Source organism: Palaemon carinicauda, chromosome 30 (genome assembly GCF_036898095.1).
Source record: "Palaemon carinicauda isolate YSFRI2023 chromosome 30, ASM3689809v2, whole genome shotgun sequence".
In the NCBI taxonomy this organism is placed as follows: Eukaryota; Metazoa; Arthropoda; class Malacostraca; order Decapoda; family Palaemonidae; genus Palaemon; species Palaemon carinicauda.
Window position 1 is genome coordinate 77,474,827 of NC_090754.1, and position 15,024 is coordinate 77,489,850.

The following is a 15,024-nucleotide window of genomic DNA, read 5'->3' on the forward strand; positions in this document are numbered from 1 at the left end:
GTCATCAGTGCTGTAAATTAAAAAAACTATTGAACATTGTGTAGATATTGTAAAATTTCAATCAAACATACATGATTACTCATTTTTTCTACTTTTGTTATTGTTACTGTTCAGTTATTCTTAAAGTAATTTTAAATGTTGTAAATATACCGAGAAATATCTTACCCTTTTGGTCCAAAGGAAGGATGTTTGTCAATACCGTCATCATCACCGTTTTGTGGGAGTTCCACTGGGGCTGCTGTTGTTTCACGCAAGGGCTAAGCAACAATGCACTTATGAGCTGAAAACCCTCATCCATGATTAGCATGAACTTGAGGCCATGCACCTTTCAAGGGTCCATGTTGTATGCTGCATTTTTTGAAATCCTCCGTTATCTGTGGCATTTCCACCAACTTCTGAAGTCTGATGCTTTCATCCTCTTTGTCAGGATTTTCGGAGACAGCTTATTCCACTTCTTCACTTACTGAACGGAGTAATTCAGCAGGGTCTTCCTTAGTGGACTCCTCTTCATGCCTATCAACCCACTTAATGAGAGAATGTCTTGATGAAGTCATTGGGCTTCAACGCAGCATATCATTCCCGTGCTGAAGCCTTGTGACCGGCAAGAGGCCTCCCAAACTGGGGAATTTTTTCCTTGCTTCAACTCTAAATTTCTCTCATTCTATGTCTATTACTTATAATTGCTTCATTCTTTCATATTTATCAACCATCTCCAACCCTGCTGTCAAAACCCTGTTACCTATTTTGCTGTCCAGATTATGTGAGGGGACATTGTATCCGAGATTGGAATTTTTTTTCAAAATTAATTGTGGGAGCTGTGGTGGTCTTGCCAACTACCCGATAATGTTTGGACACCTAGGAGTGTCAGTATTCTCATACTGACACACGGAATTATTCTCAAACAAAAACTCGGCCTTTGTATATCAGGGGTTGGCCGGTTTCATAGAAGTAGGACTCTTGGCATTCTGTCTGGTTTGATTGCCACTATGATCAAGTGGGGAGGATTGTATTCTTTAAATGCAGTGTCTCATCAAGTGGGTTTGGCATACACTTGGGCCAATCTAATCCTAGTGTTACCATCCCTTTGTGTTAGGGTAGGGAGTAGACATTGGGGAAGCAACTCTTGTAGGTGTCATTGGTGGAGAAATTAATTCCAAGAAAGGCTAATGGGGTCTCCTTTGGGAAGATCAGGTGGCGAACCCCAGACACTGTTGATGACCTCTGGTTATTTAAATAAGAAAAATTCTGTTTGTGACCTTGGCAATAAAAAGGATTCTTCCAACAATACTTCTCTGTCTACTTTTATTACAGAAAATTCATCGGCACTGGCAGAAAATTTATCTTGTAATAAGGACAACAGAAAAACTTCTCATTACTAGATCCAACTAAAATGGGAAAATTCTCCATTTAGAAAACATTCCAATTGGTTGAAGCTATGATACATTTCATGAAGCCTTTTATAGATTTGGAGTAAGCAAAGAAATTTCATGGAGCTTAATAGTAGTAAAGGCTTTAGGGAAGCTTGGGTATTATTTTCAAGTTTCGAAATTGTTTTAGAAGCAAACAAAAAATTAGAGCATAAAAATTGACAAATGTATGATTTCTTGGGCTCTATGTGATAAAGCACTAAGAACCTTGGATGCATATGAACCTAAAGAATGGAAAGAAAAAGTAACAGAACATAGACTCCCAGAAGTAAGAACCCCCAAGCCTCCAACATGGATCCTTGCATCTGGGAAGATTGATAATTACAACTATTACGGGATGAGTAAATTTATACAAAAAGGTTAGCTTAATTAAAAGTAAAGATTTTAGTAGATACGATAAGCAATCTGTTTTGATCAATGCTAAATCAGATACTCAAGCTCACATGCTTTGTGGCAGGAAGATTGAAGCCACTTTCTCTATTAAAGATATTAAACCACCATTGTGCTTCAGTTTCATTAAAGGAGTAGTTTTCGATAGTGACCTATATGAATTTTCAGAACCAGAAATTCTGGACATGTGCCCTTCTAATGTTTGGAATGTAAGAAAGATCCCCTAAACAAGCATGATAGTTTTAAGATTTGAAACCCCTGTTATACCTGATCATGTAAGTACTGTATTGAGAATGAAAGAGTAAGTGTTCAAGAATATAACCTAGGCATTTGAAATGCTTCCATTGTGTCAAGTATGGTCACCCCTCCTGGTACTGCAATAATACGGAGGTCTGTATTAATTGTTCTTTGTTAGAACATGGCCAATGCAAGAGATACAACCTGTGCAAACTGTAAATTACATCATAAATCGAACGATTAAAGTTGTAGAGAATACAAGAAGGAAGCTGCCATCTTGAAAGCAAATACTGAACATATTACTGTAAGCCATGCAAAGAATTAACTTATCTCGGCAACCTAATTTTGCCCAAGCTATTAAGCTGCTACCAAAATGTTATAATCCACTACCCTTTACTACCACAATGGGACTAGTGGTAGCAGTTTCACCTTAGTGGTAGTGGTCAACCTGTTAAAGTCAGAGCACAAACCTCCTATTAGGTCAAGATGGCTTCCACCACCTCAAAAGTACTACCACAGACATAATCCCCAACAGGTGCATCTCCCCTAGAGGTGGTAGCCCAGCCTTCTGGGTCAAGTGCTTGACCTGTTGAAGCTCGAGCACAATCCTGCAAGGATGTCAATATGGCTCCCACCACCTCAAAATTATTGCCTTAGGCAGAATCTCTACCGAAGGAAAAGGTCCCACTCGTCCTCAACTTCATCTACACCCAGTAAATGCCTTCCTATTAATTATCCTAAAGATAACAGAAAGAAAGAAAAGAAGAGCGGTGCCATAATAAAACCCACCATCTTTGCGCCTTACCTGACTTTATCTGAGAAGTCACAAATGAGACAGAAAAATAATAATATAAGATAATGTCCATCATCCAGTGGAACTGCAGAGGTCTAAATACTCTTATAGATCAAATAAAAACTTTAACCATGTACTCAGATGCAAAAATAATTTGTCTACAGGAAACCAAGATCAGTAACAAATTATTTAATCCTGGACTCCATTATAATTTTTGTAGATCCCCACCTTTGCAACTGCAAGAGCCCAAGGTGGCACAGGTTTTATTATTCACAAGTCTGTAAAATTTGAAACCATCCCCTTCAATACACCACTACAGGCATTTGCTATTAGAACATATATCTGGAAAAAAATTACCTTATGCTCGCTATATCTTGAACCCTCTTTAGAAGTTTTCCTCTTAGACCACACTGGGAATCCAGGAAGTCTCAGAGTCTGACCTCCAAGACCTTATCAATCAGCTCCCTGCCCCTTTTATTTTAATGGTTGATTTTAATGTGAAGCATGCTTTATGGGTGAAAATGTATGTGATAGATAAAGTAATCTTGTTGAAGAACTAATCAACAACAATGATCTAATGATAATGAATGATGGTTCCCCAACTAGGTATGATGTATTCCACAACTCTTCATCAGCCATCTATTTGTCAATCTGTTCTTCGTCCATTGGATTACCTTTGGTCAGTCAATCAACACCTACTTGGCAGTGACCATTGGTCAATAATAATGAATTATGCTCACAATCTTCCTTCACCATATCCACCAAAATGGAAGATAGATGAGGCAGACTGGGCATCTTATGAGAACTGTGCACACACCGATAGAGAGTATGAAGACGTTACATCTTCAGTGCATGCTTATGAACACCTTTCAAATGTTGATGATATGCTAGCAAGTTTTTACCTATAATATGTGATTTACCTCATCGCTCTGTAGTCCCTTGGTAGAGTAAAGGATGTGCCAGTGCAAGGAAATTGACTCAAACTTGCTGCAGAAGATACTTGAGAATGAACTTTGAAGCGGAAGCAGATAGAATGGAGTACCTCAGGGCCTGTGCCAAACAAAAAAGAATGTTTAACAAAGCAAAGAGAGCCTGTTGAAGGAAATATATACCTAATATCAATACCAAAACCCCTACAAAGGAAATATGGAACAAGATTAGAGAACTTCAAGGTTAATTTTCCCATAGGCCTTCACCATTATTAAGGGAAAATGATATCTGACCCTAAAGATGTAGCATAGGTACTTGCTAAGCACTGTGCTCATGTTTCAAGTGCCAACAATTATTCCCCAGCATTTAAACAATTTAGAGCATCAACATCTGTTCTTCCTCCAGCTTCTTCCAATACTGATGCTTTTAACTTACCTTCTAGCATGGAGGAGATGCAAAATGCATTCTCTAGCTCGTCTTTGACTGCCCCAGATGAGGATGGCACCTGATATGAAAAGCCTTTACATCTCCCAGAGGATACTAAGGAATTTTTATTGGAAACCCTTAATGGTCTATGGGCTTCCAATACATCTGATTCCTGACATACTTCAATTATAATTCCTTGCCACAAGTATGGTAAAGACCCAGAATTGCCATCTAGTTATAAGCCTATAGCCTTGACTAGTTGCATATGCAAACTATATGAGAGAATGACTTGTGTGGTGTCTAGAATATAAAATCCTTTTATCAAACAGGCAGTTTGATTTTAGGAAGAACCAAAGTACGCTAGACCCTCTGCTGATGTTATCAAGGGAAATTTCGGTATTTTAAAGCAGTTGGCCTTATGGGGTAAAGGAGGACATGTTTTTTTTTTATTGAAGAATTTTTATCAAACTGCTTGATTAAAGTTTGAGTAGGGTCAGAATTATCTTCTTCCTACATGCAAGATGATGATGTTCCCAAAGATATTGCACTAAATGTGACCTTATTTGCTGTTGCTATCAATAGTCTCATAAGTCACCTACCTCCTGGTCACTTAATTGTTGTTGATTTTGCAATTTATTCTAGTGGACCATATGCACTACAAGCATGCCAAAAGCTTCAAATTGCTATAAATGCTGCTTCTACAGGGATTAATTCTCAGGGATTCATGTTCTCTCCTCTGAAGACCAAAGCCATTTGTTTTACTCATACTGTACTTGCAGAAGAGAAGAGATCCCAGCCCTTTTCTTAAATGATCGTATTTTGCCATATGAGGATGATGTAAAGTTTCTAGGGGTAATTTTCAACAAGAAAATTACCTTTGGTCTCCATATAAATGGCCTATCCATCAGGGTTAGAAATTTGCTAAACATCTAGAAAGTTGTAACAAATTTTGATGGGGTGCTGATAGAACAATTATGCTTAGAATTTATACTTCTTTGTGTCTGAGCAAGTTAGACTGCATATCAAATTTATAGGTCGGCTACTAAGACATTACTTGGGAAACTTGTTGTTCACAATATGGGCCTCTGCATCTGCACTAGTGCATACAGAATATCTATTGATAGTCTGTATATGGGTTCTGGCATGCCTCCTCTTTCCATCCTCAAAGAGGAGTCGAGCTTGAGGTTTTTGGCTAGGTCCCTTGCTATGAGCAACAACCGTATTAGTTAATATATTAGGGCTCCTTTAGATTGAGCTCGTAACGGATCTAGAGTGCACAAGCCTTAAGAAGTACAGCTGAAAAATTATGCAAGGGAAGTATGTTTAATAACAGCAGAGGTAGGATATCCCAAGTCTCCCTTTTAGCTTTAGTGTAATCCGCCTGTTAAAGTGTGTTTTATGGCAGGAGGGAAAAATACCTTGCCCAGTAATGTAATGAAAAGTGAGTTATTAAATCATGCATGGGAAACATGTTTTTACGGATGGTTCCAAATCGAGTGCAGGAGTTTGAAGTGCAGTTGTGGTGGGGGATATTGTTATTAGAAAGAAACTTCCATCTTCTTGCTCAGTATTTACTGCTGAGCTGTATGCAATCAATCTCGCAGTATGACATATTTTTGAAAATGGTATAGTTTTTATGCAAATTTTATGGATTGCAATAGTGTTTTACTCTCAATTAAACAAATTATGCCAGCCCATCATCTAGTGCAAAAGGTCTGGTTAGTGCTTCTACAGTCTACGAAGAATTTCAAGGTTCACTTCCGTTGGGTCCCTGCCCACGTTAGGATGGATGGGAACGAATAAGTAGGCAAGGCAGCTAAGTAAGTTTCAGAGCTATTCCTTACAAAGACCTTAAAAGTAAGATGAATTTTCATTGTAAGAATAAGTGGCAGGTTTGAATGTCTGAACTGACCACCAATACAAAATTGAAAGAGACTCATCCTTCAGTGGAAAAATAGTCATCTTTGTAATTCTACAAGTAGGAAGGATGATATAATTTTAACTAGACTGTGTACTGGTCATACACATGTAACCCACAATTATATAATGAAGAGTGGGGAAGGGAACTGGGCCCTCTTTGTAATACCTGTCAAGTGACAAAGGATATTATATATGAATTAGTTTATTTTCCTGTTTTTAATATTTAGAGGAGGACACATTTACTCCAGGACAAACTGTTAAGAGAGAGAGTGGAAGAAAATTGTAATACCCTGAATTTCAAATAAATTATAGAGTATTGGGTTATATTGTAATCTTTATTAATTTTATTAATTTATTTATTTAATCCTTTTAATCCCTTCTTTAGATGTTTTTTTATGAAAGTGGTGTGATTGGTTTTATAGGTTATACTAAATGGTGTATGTATGGGTGTGATTAATTAATTTGCATTTTATAGCATTGAATGGCCTGTGATGCCCCAGTGCTTGGCTTCAGGCCTAAATTATATATTCAGTTCAGTTCCTGCCCATCAAGTAACTCGGTCTCCGTCCTCAGCCACATCATAGAAGCCTTTGGCTGCCACTCTGTCTGACAATTCTGCAATCTTTTTCACTTTGTTTAAAGCCCCTATCAGGACTGAATCCGGCAAGTCCATGACACACTCAGGCCTCTCATGTTTCCAGCAGTCATTGACCATATGTGATTTAACTTTGCAGAATGATTCCTGAAAGACGAACAGTCTGTAATTGTGAAACCCTTCTAATACTTAAAAACATCAAGGGTAAGATTGTTACCATGGCTTCTTGTAGCCATGCCGTCACGTCTGTTATAATGGGCCTCAAAGTTATCAACGACTCCCTGGTTCATCAGCTTGAGTCAAGTGCTGTATGGAAAATAGAACACCTCTTGTACATTGTGGTTCAGCACTGTGACGTTGGTTTTGTGGTTGGAGCTTTGTGAAGGGTAAGCAGGATCTTGAACTAACCCCTTATCATACAAGTACACTCAACTTCTGGCAAGAAGCAGAAATAAAACCATCCCCTTTTTTGTTGCACATCCAGTACACTGTCAGCATGTTCATGTTGCAGGGGATACCATTCAACATGAGCTGCAGTACACGTGGGTGGGCTGACTTGTAAATAAAGCCAGGTCAAATAACGTGACAATTAGCATTCCTGCACAAAAGCACGAAGACAATTTTCTCAAAATGTGATAAAACATTTGAAAAATTAGATGCAGTGAAATAATAGAAACCAAATAAAATCCATTCTGTTAGCTTACCTGTCCTTTGCTGCCTTGAACCCAAAAGCAATGCTTCTTCCTGGGTAATCAATGTCCTATGAGGGATCTTCCTAAACAAATCTGTCAAGCAATAAAAATACAAATAAAATTCTATATAATACTATAATAAATCTTGTTAATTAGTGTATGTATATTGGTCATACAAATTACTGTATGGTGTGTGACGGAAATTTGTATGTGCATATGTGAATTACATTTAGTTACATTAAGCATACGGATATTATTGGGCACTTTTGTGATTGAGTAAAACAAAAATTTAAGAAACTTGGCAGTTGCATCCATATTCCAGACTTGTTCTGGGTTGTACTCCTCCTCTTTGATAATATTGAGAAACACTTCATTGAAAGCTTTTGCAGCCTTGTAGTCTGCAGAGCCTTACTTACTCGTTATTTTCTTCTCTTTCAATGAAAAATTTCTTGTAAACATTTTAAACTAGCCTTTGCTTTCTCTGAAAGTTATATGCTATGTAGATATGATATATTGCTCTCCTAGAAGCAATAGTGAGTCTGGACATTTGCGCTCTCTCGGAGAGGCGTACGCTCCTGTTTGCACTTCACTGTCAAGAGCCGGAGCGCACTCTTGTTCACAAGATCTTGCCAACCTAAACATTTGCAGAAGGCGTGAATGTTCTGTGAAGTAATATTTTTTTTATTTGACATGTCAAAAGCCTTTGACACTACATAGAAACAAACTCCACATTGCTCCAAAACAAGTTCTCCAGAAGAATTATATCATCATATTCTCAAGCATTTTGTAGTCTGCTAAAATTTAAGATCAGCTAACAAAATTTAATGCCATGTTTTAAGACTAGCCTATTATCAAACATGTATTGAAGCAAATTATGCATTTATTTTGTATTTACACTTGCAGGAAACAAAGATTTTTGTTTCTTATACTGTATGTAACAATGGAATGAGATGGTACCTGAGAGAGAGTGTTCAAGTGATATAATAATAGTTTTAAACAAACCCTGAAAACTATGATAAGCTATAACATATTGGTGCTGATGCAATATTTATTATGAAGATGTTTGACTAAGAAATTATATAAACGATATTCTTTGTTATTCGTGTGTGCACATGTTCTCAATATCAGCGTCAATGAACTTAGAGGTCAGGATGCTAGATAACATTCGTAATCAATCAATAGAGTTAGCTTGCAATCAGCTGAGGACAAACATAAAGTAAAAAATAGTCAGCATTGTAATTGCTTATTGTTAAATGCAGCCAAAATTGAAAAAAAAGTACACAAATTATTTAAAGAAGCACAATTATTAAAGAATTAAAGTTTTTTTTTTTTTAATGCGGTATTGTCTTAGAAATAACGGTCAGTTGATGAAGTTAAATGCTGTATTGTAAGTCTTTAACCTACAATTAAAAAAGGATTTATGCAGAGTATAGATTCAATTTCATCTAACATTTATTTGATAAAGAGAAAGAGGTTCTATTGTGTAGTTACTACTGCTTCGTTCATTGGTGGGTATACCATATTCTTGTTAACGGTAGTGTGTGAACACCTGATAATACGTAAACTTTACAAATGAAAGAAAATGTCACAGTAATTTTATTCAAATAAGAGATTAATATCTAAATTGAAAATAAGTTAAGATATGATAATGATTGTTTTTTTGTGCTCTTAAGTATTTTGTGCCAAAACTAGCAGTTATTTGATTGAAGAAAATGCCATGTATTTTCAGGACTTGCCTCCTTGCAAAAAGGGATTCACATTACTGCAGTACATATATTAATGATTTCATATTTAATAACCACTTTTTCAAGGAGATATATAGTGTAAGCACATATGAAATGCTTCAAATTTGGTAAGAATGTTTAAGGCCTTGCCGACTAGTGATTTTACCGACATTAAGCAACTAGAAAATTTTATGCTCAAGATTAACGAATTTGCTTAACAATGGGGCTGTAACCCATTAACCCGGCCATTAATGGCAGAGTACCTATATATTATATCCAAATCTAAAATCTCTAATTACAATTTATAGTGTATGTACTGTAATTACAATAAAAATTTCTATCATTTTACCGTAGATATACATCGAGATTGGGAAAATGGCTAAGTGTAACATCAATATACAGTATAGGAATTTAACCCTTAGGACACTGACTGAAATAATCCAAAGTACTGTACTCAAAAGACAGAAACAGTTGATAAAATAAGAAATACAGTATATTTAGTCACCTAAATAATACAGTACTGTAAATTTGGGTACTCACCACTGTATATGAAGTTCCACTTTTTAATTCTTAGTCATAGGCGGTAGTAGAATGCTTAATTTGGAGATTACAGTATTAGATTTACTATTTCTTTCCTTCACTATCCCACCTCCATGAGAGAGTGATATTCAGCAATATTAATGTCAGTTGAGGTTCATAGAAGTAAACAGAATTTTATTCAGAAAATATATTATTTCTATAATCACCTGACATTCTTAGTGATCTCTAGAGGCTGTTGAACATGTTTCGATCCTAAGACTGAAGTAGTGATGCAATGCCAGTAAATCCAAGTGCTGTTATTGTCATACAATGCCATATAGACAGTGGAAGAATATGCAAAATTTTTATATTTTAAGGCAGACTATATTTAATCGGCTTCCAAATGAAAGTGATATGAACATAATTTTTTGAGGCATAAAAATTTGAATTTTTTGTCATTTTTGTCAAAGGACTGTAGCTCAATCCATCAAATTGTTTGACGGTTAGTGGCAAGCAAAAATGAATAAGTCTTACCATCCTCTATTTACGTCAAGATCCTGGTACTTTTAAAATTAGATTGTACTGTACTTGGTTACTGGGGTTTTTCTATCTATCTATATACCAAGGCACTTCCCCCAATTTTGGGGGGTAGCCGACACCAACAATGAAACAAAACAAAAAGGGGACCTCTACTCTCTATGTTCCTTCAGCCTAATCAGGGACTCAACCGAGTTCAGCTGGTACTGCTAGGGTGCCACAGCCCAACCTCCCACATTTCCACCACAGATGAAGCTTCATAATGCTGACTCCCCTACTGCTGCTACCTCCGCGGTCATCTAAGGCCCCGGAGGAAGCAGCAGGGCCTACTGGAACTGCGTCACAATCGCTCGCCATTCATTCCTATTTCTAGCACGCTCTCTTGCCTCTCTCACATCTATCCTCCTATCACCCAGAGCTTTCTTCACACCATCCATCCACCCAAACCTCGGCCTTCCTCTTATACTTCTCCCCTCAACTCTTGCATTCATCACCTTCTTTAGCAGACAACCATTTTCCATTCTCTCAACATGGCCAAACCACCTCAACACATTCATATCCACTCTAGCCGCTAACTCATTTCTTACACCCGTTCTCTCTCTCACCACTTCGTTCCTAACCCTATCTACTCGAGATACACCAGCCATACTTCTCAGACACTTCATCTCAAACATATTCAATTTCTGTCTCTCCATCACTTTCATTCCCCACGACTCCGATCCATACATCACAGTTGGTACAATCACTTTCTCATATAGAACTCTCTTTACATTCATGCCCAACCCTCTATTTTTTACTACTCCCTTAACTGCCCCCAAAACTTTGCAACCTTCATTCACTCTCTGACGTACATCTGCTTCCACTCCACCATTTGCTGCAACAATAGACCCCAAGTACTTAAACTGATCCACCTCCTCAAGTAACTCTCCATTCAACATGACATTCAACCTTGCACCACCTTCCCTTCTCGTACATCTCATAACCTTACTCTTACCCACATTAACTCTCAACTTCCTTCTCTCACACACCCTTCCAAATTCTGTCACTAGTCGGTCAAGCTTCTCTTCTGTGTCTGCTACCAGTACAGTATCATCCGCAAACAGCAACTGATTTACCTCCCATTCATGGTCATTCTCGCCTACCAGTTTTAATCCTCGTCCAAGCACTCGAGCATTCACCTCTCTCACCACTCCATCAACATACAAGTTAAACAACCACGGCGACATCACACATCCCTGTCTCAGCCCCACTCTCACCGGAAACCAATCACTCACTTCATTTCCTATTCTAACACATGCTTTACTACCTTTGTATAAACTTTTCACTGCTTGCAACAACCTTCCACCAACTCCATATAACCTCATCACATCCCACATTGCTTCCCTATCAACTCTATCATATGCTTTCTCCAGATCCATAAACGCAACATACACCTCCTTACCTTTTGCTAAATATTTCTCGCATATCTGCCTAACTGTAAAAATCTGATTCATACAACCCCTACCTCTTCTAAAACCACCCTGTACTTCCAAGATTGCATTCTCTGTTTTATCCTTAATCCTATTAATCAGTACTCTACCATACACTTTTCCAACTACACTCAACAAACTAATACCTCTTGAATTACAACACTCATGCACATCTCCCTTACCCTTATATAGTGGTACAATACATGCACAAACCCAATCTACTGGTACCATTGACAACACAAAACACATATTAAACAATCTCACCAACCATTCAAGTACAGTCACACCCCCTTCCTTCAACATCTCAGCTTTCACACCGTCCATACCAGATGCTTTTCCTACTCTCGTTTCATGATTTTTATGATTTTTATATATTTACCAAATATTTTAATGGCCTAACTTTAAGGTTTTGGTACAACTTTTAAACCCACAATACAAAAATCTTCAGGATTTTAGGATTTTTGTTTCAGGTTACTTGCCTTTGCCCCTTGGATTGAAATTTCTTACACTGAGAAAGCCTTTTTACTTAGATATGTAAACAGATGAAGTTAGGTTAAGGAAATAAGGCACTGAAATAAGAAATTTTTTTATGCAAACCCATCAGTTAAGTGATCATAATGACTCGCTTCTATTTGTAAATCTTGAGAACACCAGGAATAACCATTACTTCTGTACCATGGCCTTCTACTGTCTTGGATTAGAGTTTTCTTGCTTAAGGGTACACTCGAGGACGTTTTTATCATATTTAAATTATTATTCTTTTTTTTTTTTTTTTTTTTTTTTTTTTTTTTTTTTTTTTTTTTTTTTAAGTGTATATACGAAAGATGTAATTTAATATTGTTACTGTTCTTGAAATATTTTATTTAGATTGTATTACTTCTCTTGTAATGTATTCATTTCCTTGTTTCCTTTCCATACTGGGCTATTATTCCCTGTTGGAGCCTTTGGGTTTATAGCATCTTGCTTTTCCATCTAGGGTTGCAGCTTAGTATCTGATAATAATAATAATAATAATAATATCAGTATTGGCCCTTGAGCATTGCTCGAGAGGAATCGTGTTTTTTCTTTTTTTGCTGACCACGGGATTAGAAACTAATCTTTTCAAAATTTTTCTTTTATATCCTTATTAATGTTGATTTCTGTTACGTTTACCCTTTATGATAGGTAACAGTGACTTGGAGGAAGGTAAATGCATGTCAGACTCCTCTAAAGGGGAAGAAAGACGAGATAGAGATAGGGATAGAGATCGAGATCGGGATCGAGAACGTGACCATGGGAGAGACAGGGATCGAGACAGAGCTCGCTCCAGAGGAAGAGACAGGGACCGAGACCGGGACAGAGACAGGTAAGGGTGAATTGGTTTATTTGGATCATTTCTCATGTTGCAATAAGTGAGGGAAGAACAGAATGATTATCATAAAAGATTACATATATATATTATTATTCAGGTTTAGAACAGTTTTGTTAGTTATTAATCTGTCTAATTAATATAAGTGGTATTTGTCTCCTTTTTCTTATATCTTCAAATATGTACAGTACATTGCATTGTTAATTATTATACTTTTCGAACTTATAGAAATCCAGTTTTAGTCTCCGTAAATAGCAAAAACTACTTGATGCTTTTCAGTCACTAGTCTTGTGACCAGAATATCTGGTGTCATAATTGATACTTGAAAAGAGGAAGAAATAAGACAAAGGATGCATAAAAATAGACAAAAATAAACATAAAACATGACTAAAGGAATGCTGAAATATTTTTAAATACCGTACTTCACTGATTACTCTGGTTTCAGGCAACAACGTCTGATGGCAATACTGTTCCTACTAATTGGTCATATAAATGTTAAAAGCTGGAATACCTGTACTGTATTGCAAAGGTGTAAGAAATGTTCATTAATGTTAATTTTTTTTTTCCATTACAATAGGAGTGGTGTGAATGGTTTTTAAATGTATAGTTTAAAAAAAAAAAACATTAAATGTTGAGGCAAAAGCTCTTTTTATGAAAATGTCATTACTTAGAATTGTTGATTTTGATGGATATATTTTACTGTTATTCCAGAGATCGGGATCGAGATAGAGACAGAGACAGAGAAAGGCAAGAGCGGGAGAGAGACCGTGACCGTGGGAGAGATAGACCTCGTAAAGATAGCGGTAACAATGGTAGAAACAGTGTTGAAACTTGTAGCCTGTCATCAGGGAATGGTAAGTTGACTGCTTGTCATTAGAACTTTTTTTTTTTTTTTTTTTTTTTTTTTTTTTTTTCTAGAATGTGTGCAATAGCAATGTGACTAGAGCTGTGAAATTTTTTTTAAATTTTAAAGTATTTTTGGTATAGTATATATATGTTTTTTCCCATTACAATAGCTTTGACATATTTTGTAAAATAGTAATTAAAAATTTTATGTTTTATGTATATATTTCTTGTATATTTTATATATGTATTTTTTTTATATTATCTATTTTATGTATATTATTTATGTATAGTATGTATGTACATTATTATTATAACAGTATTTTATTGTTCATTTTTTCAGGTAACACGCCAGTACAAGCGATGGATGGAAACCAGTCTAGTTCCAGTTTTGGCCCTATGGGCCCAGGCCCTGGTCCTTGGGGACCCATGTGGGGACCTACAGGAGGTCCTATGGGTCCCATGGGCCCCATGGGAGGACCTATGGGTCCCATGGGACCTATGGGAGGGCCCATAGGCCCTATGGGACCAATGGGCCCAATAGGTCCAATGGGACCTCCAGGGGAGGGACCACCGATGGTAAGATAATCATTTTATACTATTTTCTGTTATAGCATAACTCCTCCTCCTCCTCCTCCTCCTCCTCCTCCTCCTCCTCCTCCTCCTCCTCCTCCTCCTCCTCCTCCTCCTCTTCCTCCTCTTCCTCCTCCTCCTCCTCCTCCTCCTCCTCCAATTAACGCAAAGTGCTTCTGTTAGATTTCGTCATTCTTCTCTATTTTGAGCTTTTAATTTAACACTTCTCCATTCATCTCCTATTTCATGCTTCATAGTCCTCACCCATGTAGGTCTGTGTCTTCCAACTCTTCTAGTACCTTGTGGAGCCCTGCTAAACGTTTGGTGAACTAATCTCTCTTGGGGAGTGCAAAGAGCATGCCCAAACCATTGCCATCTACCCATCACTATGAACTCGTCCACATATGGCACTCAAATAATCTCTTATAGTTTCATTTCTAATCCTGTCCTACCATTTAACTCCCAATACTCTTCTGAGGGCTTTGTTCTCATATTGGGCATTGAATTAGAATGTAAAGTATAGTATAGTATTTTTACATTAAAATTCTGTATATAGTTGCTCAGGATAAGAAACATTATAAGACCCTTGTGAAGTGCAGTT

General features: G+C 37.0%; 1 protein-coding gene across 3 annotated transcripts in view; it reads left to right on the top strand.

Moving 5' to 3' along the window:
• LOC137623305 (ecto-NOX disulfide-thiol exchanger 2) overlaps positions 1–15,024 on the top strand; it is a 136,314-nt gene that overhangs the window by 49,463 nt on the left and 71,827 nt on the right. For all 3 annotated transcript variants that reach the window (XM_068354104.1, XM_068354101.1, XM_068354103.1), the window contains exons 4-6: positions 12,824–13,004; positions 13,719–13,861; positions 14,194–14,429. In XM_068354104.1, coding sequence (XP_068210205.1) covers positions 12,824–13,004; positions 13,719–13,861; positions 14,194–14,429 — 560 coding nt within the window. The remainder of the gene's footprint in view (positions 1–12,823; positions 13,005–13,718; positions 13,862–14,193; positions 14,430–15,024) is intronic.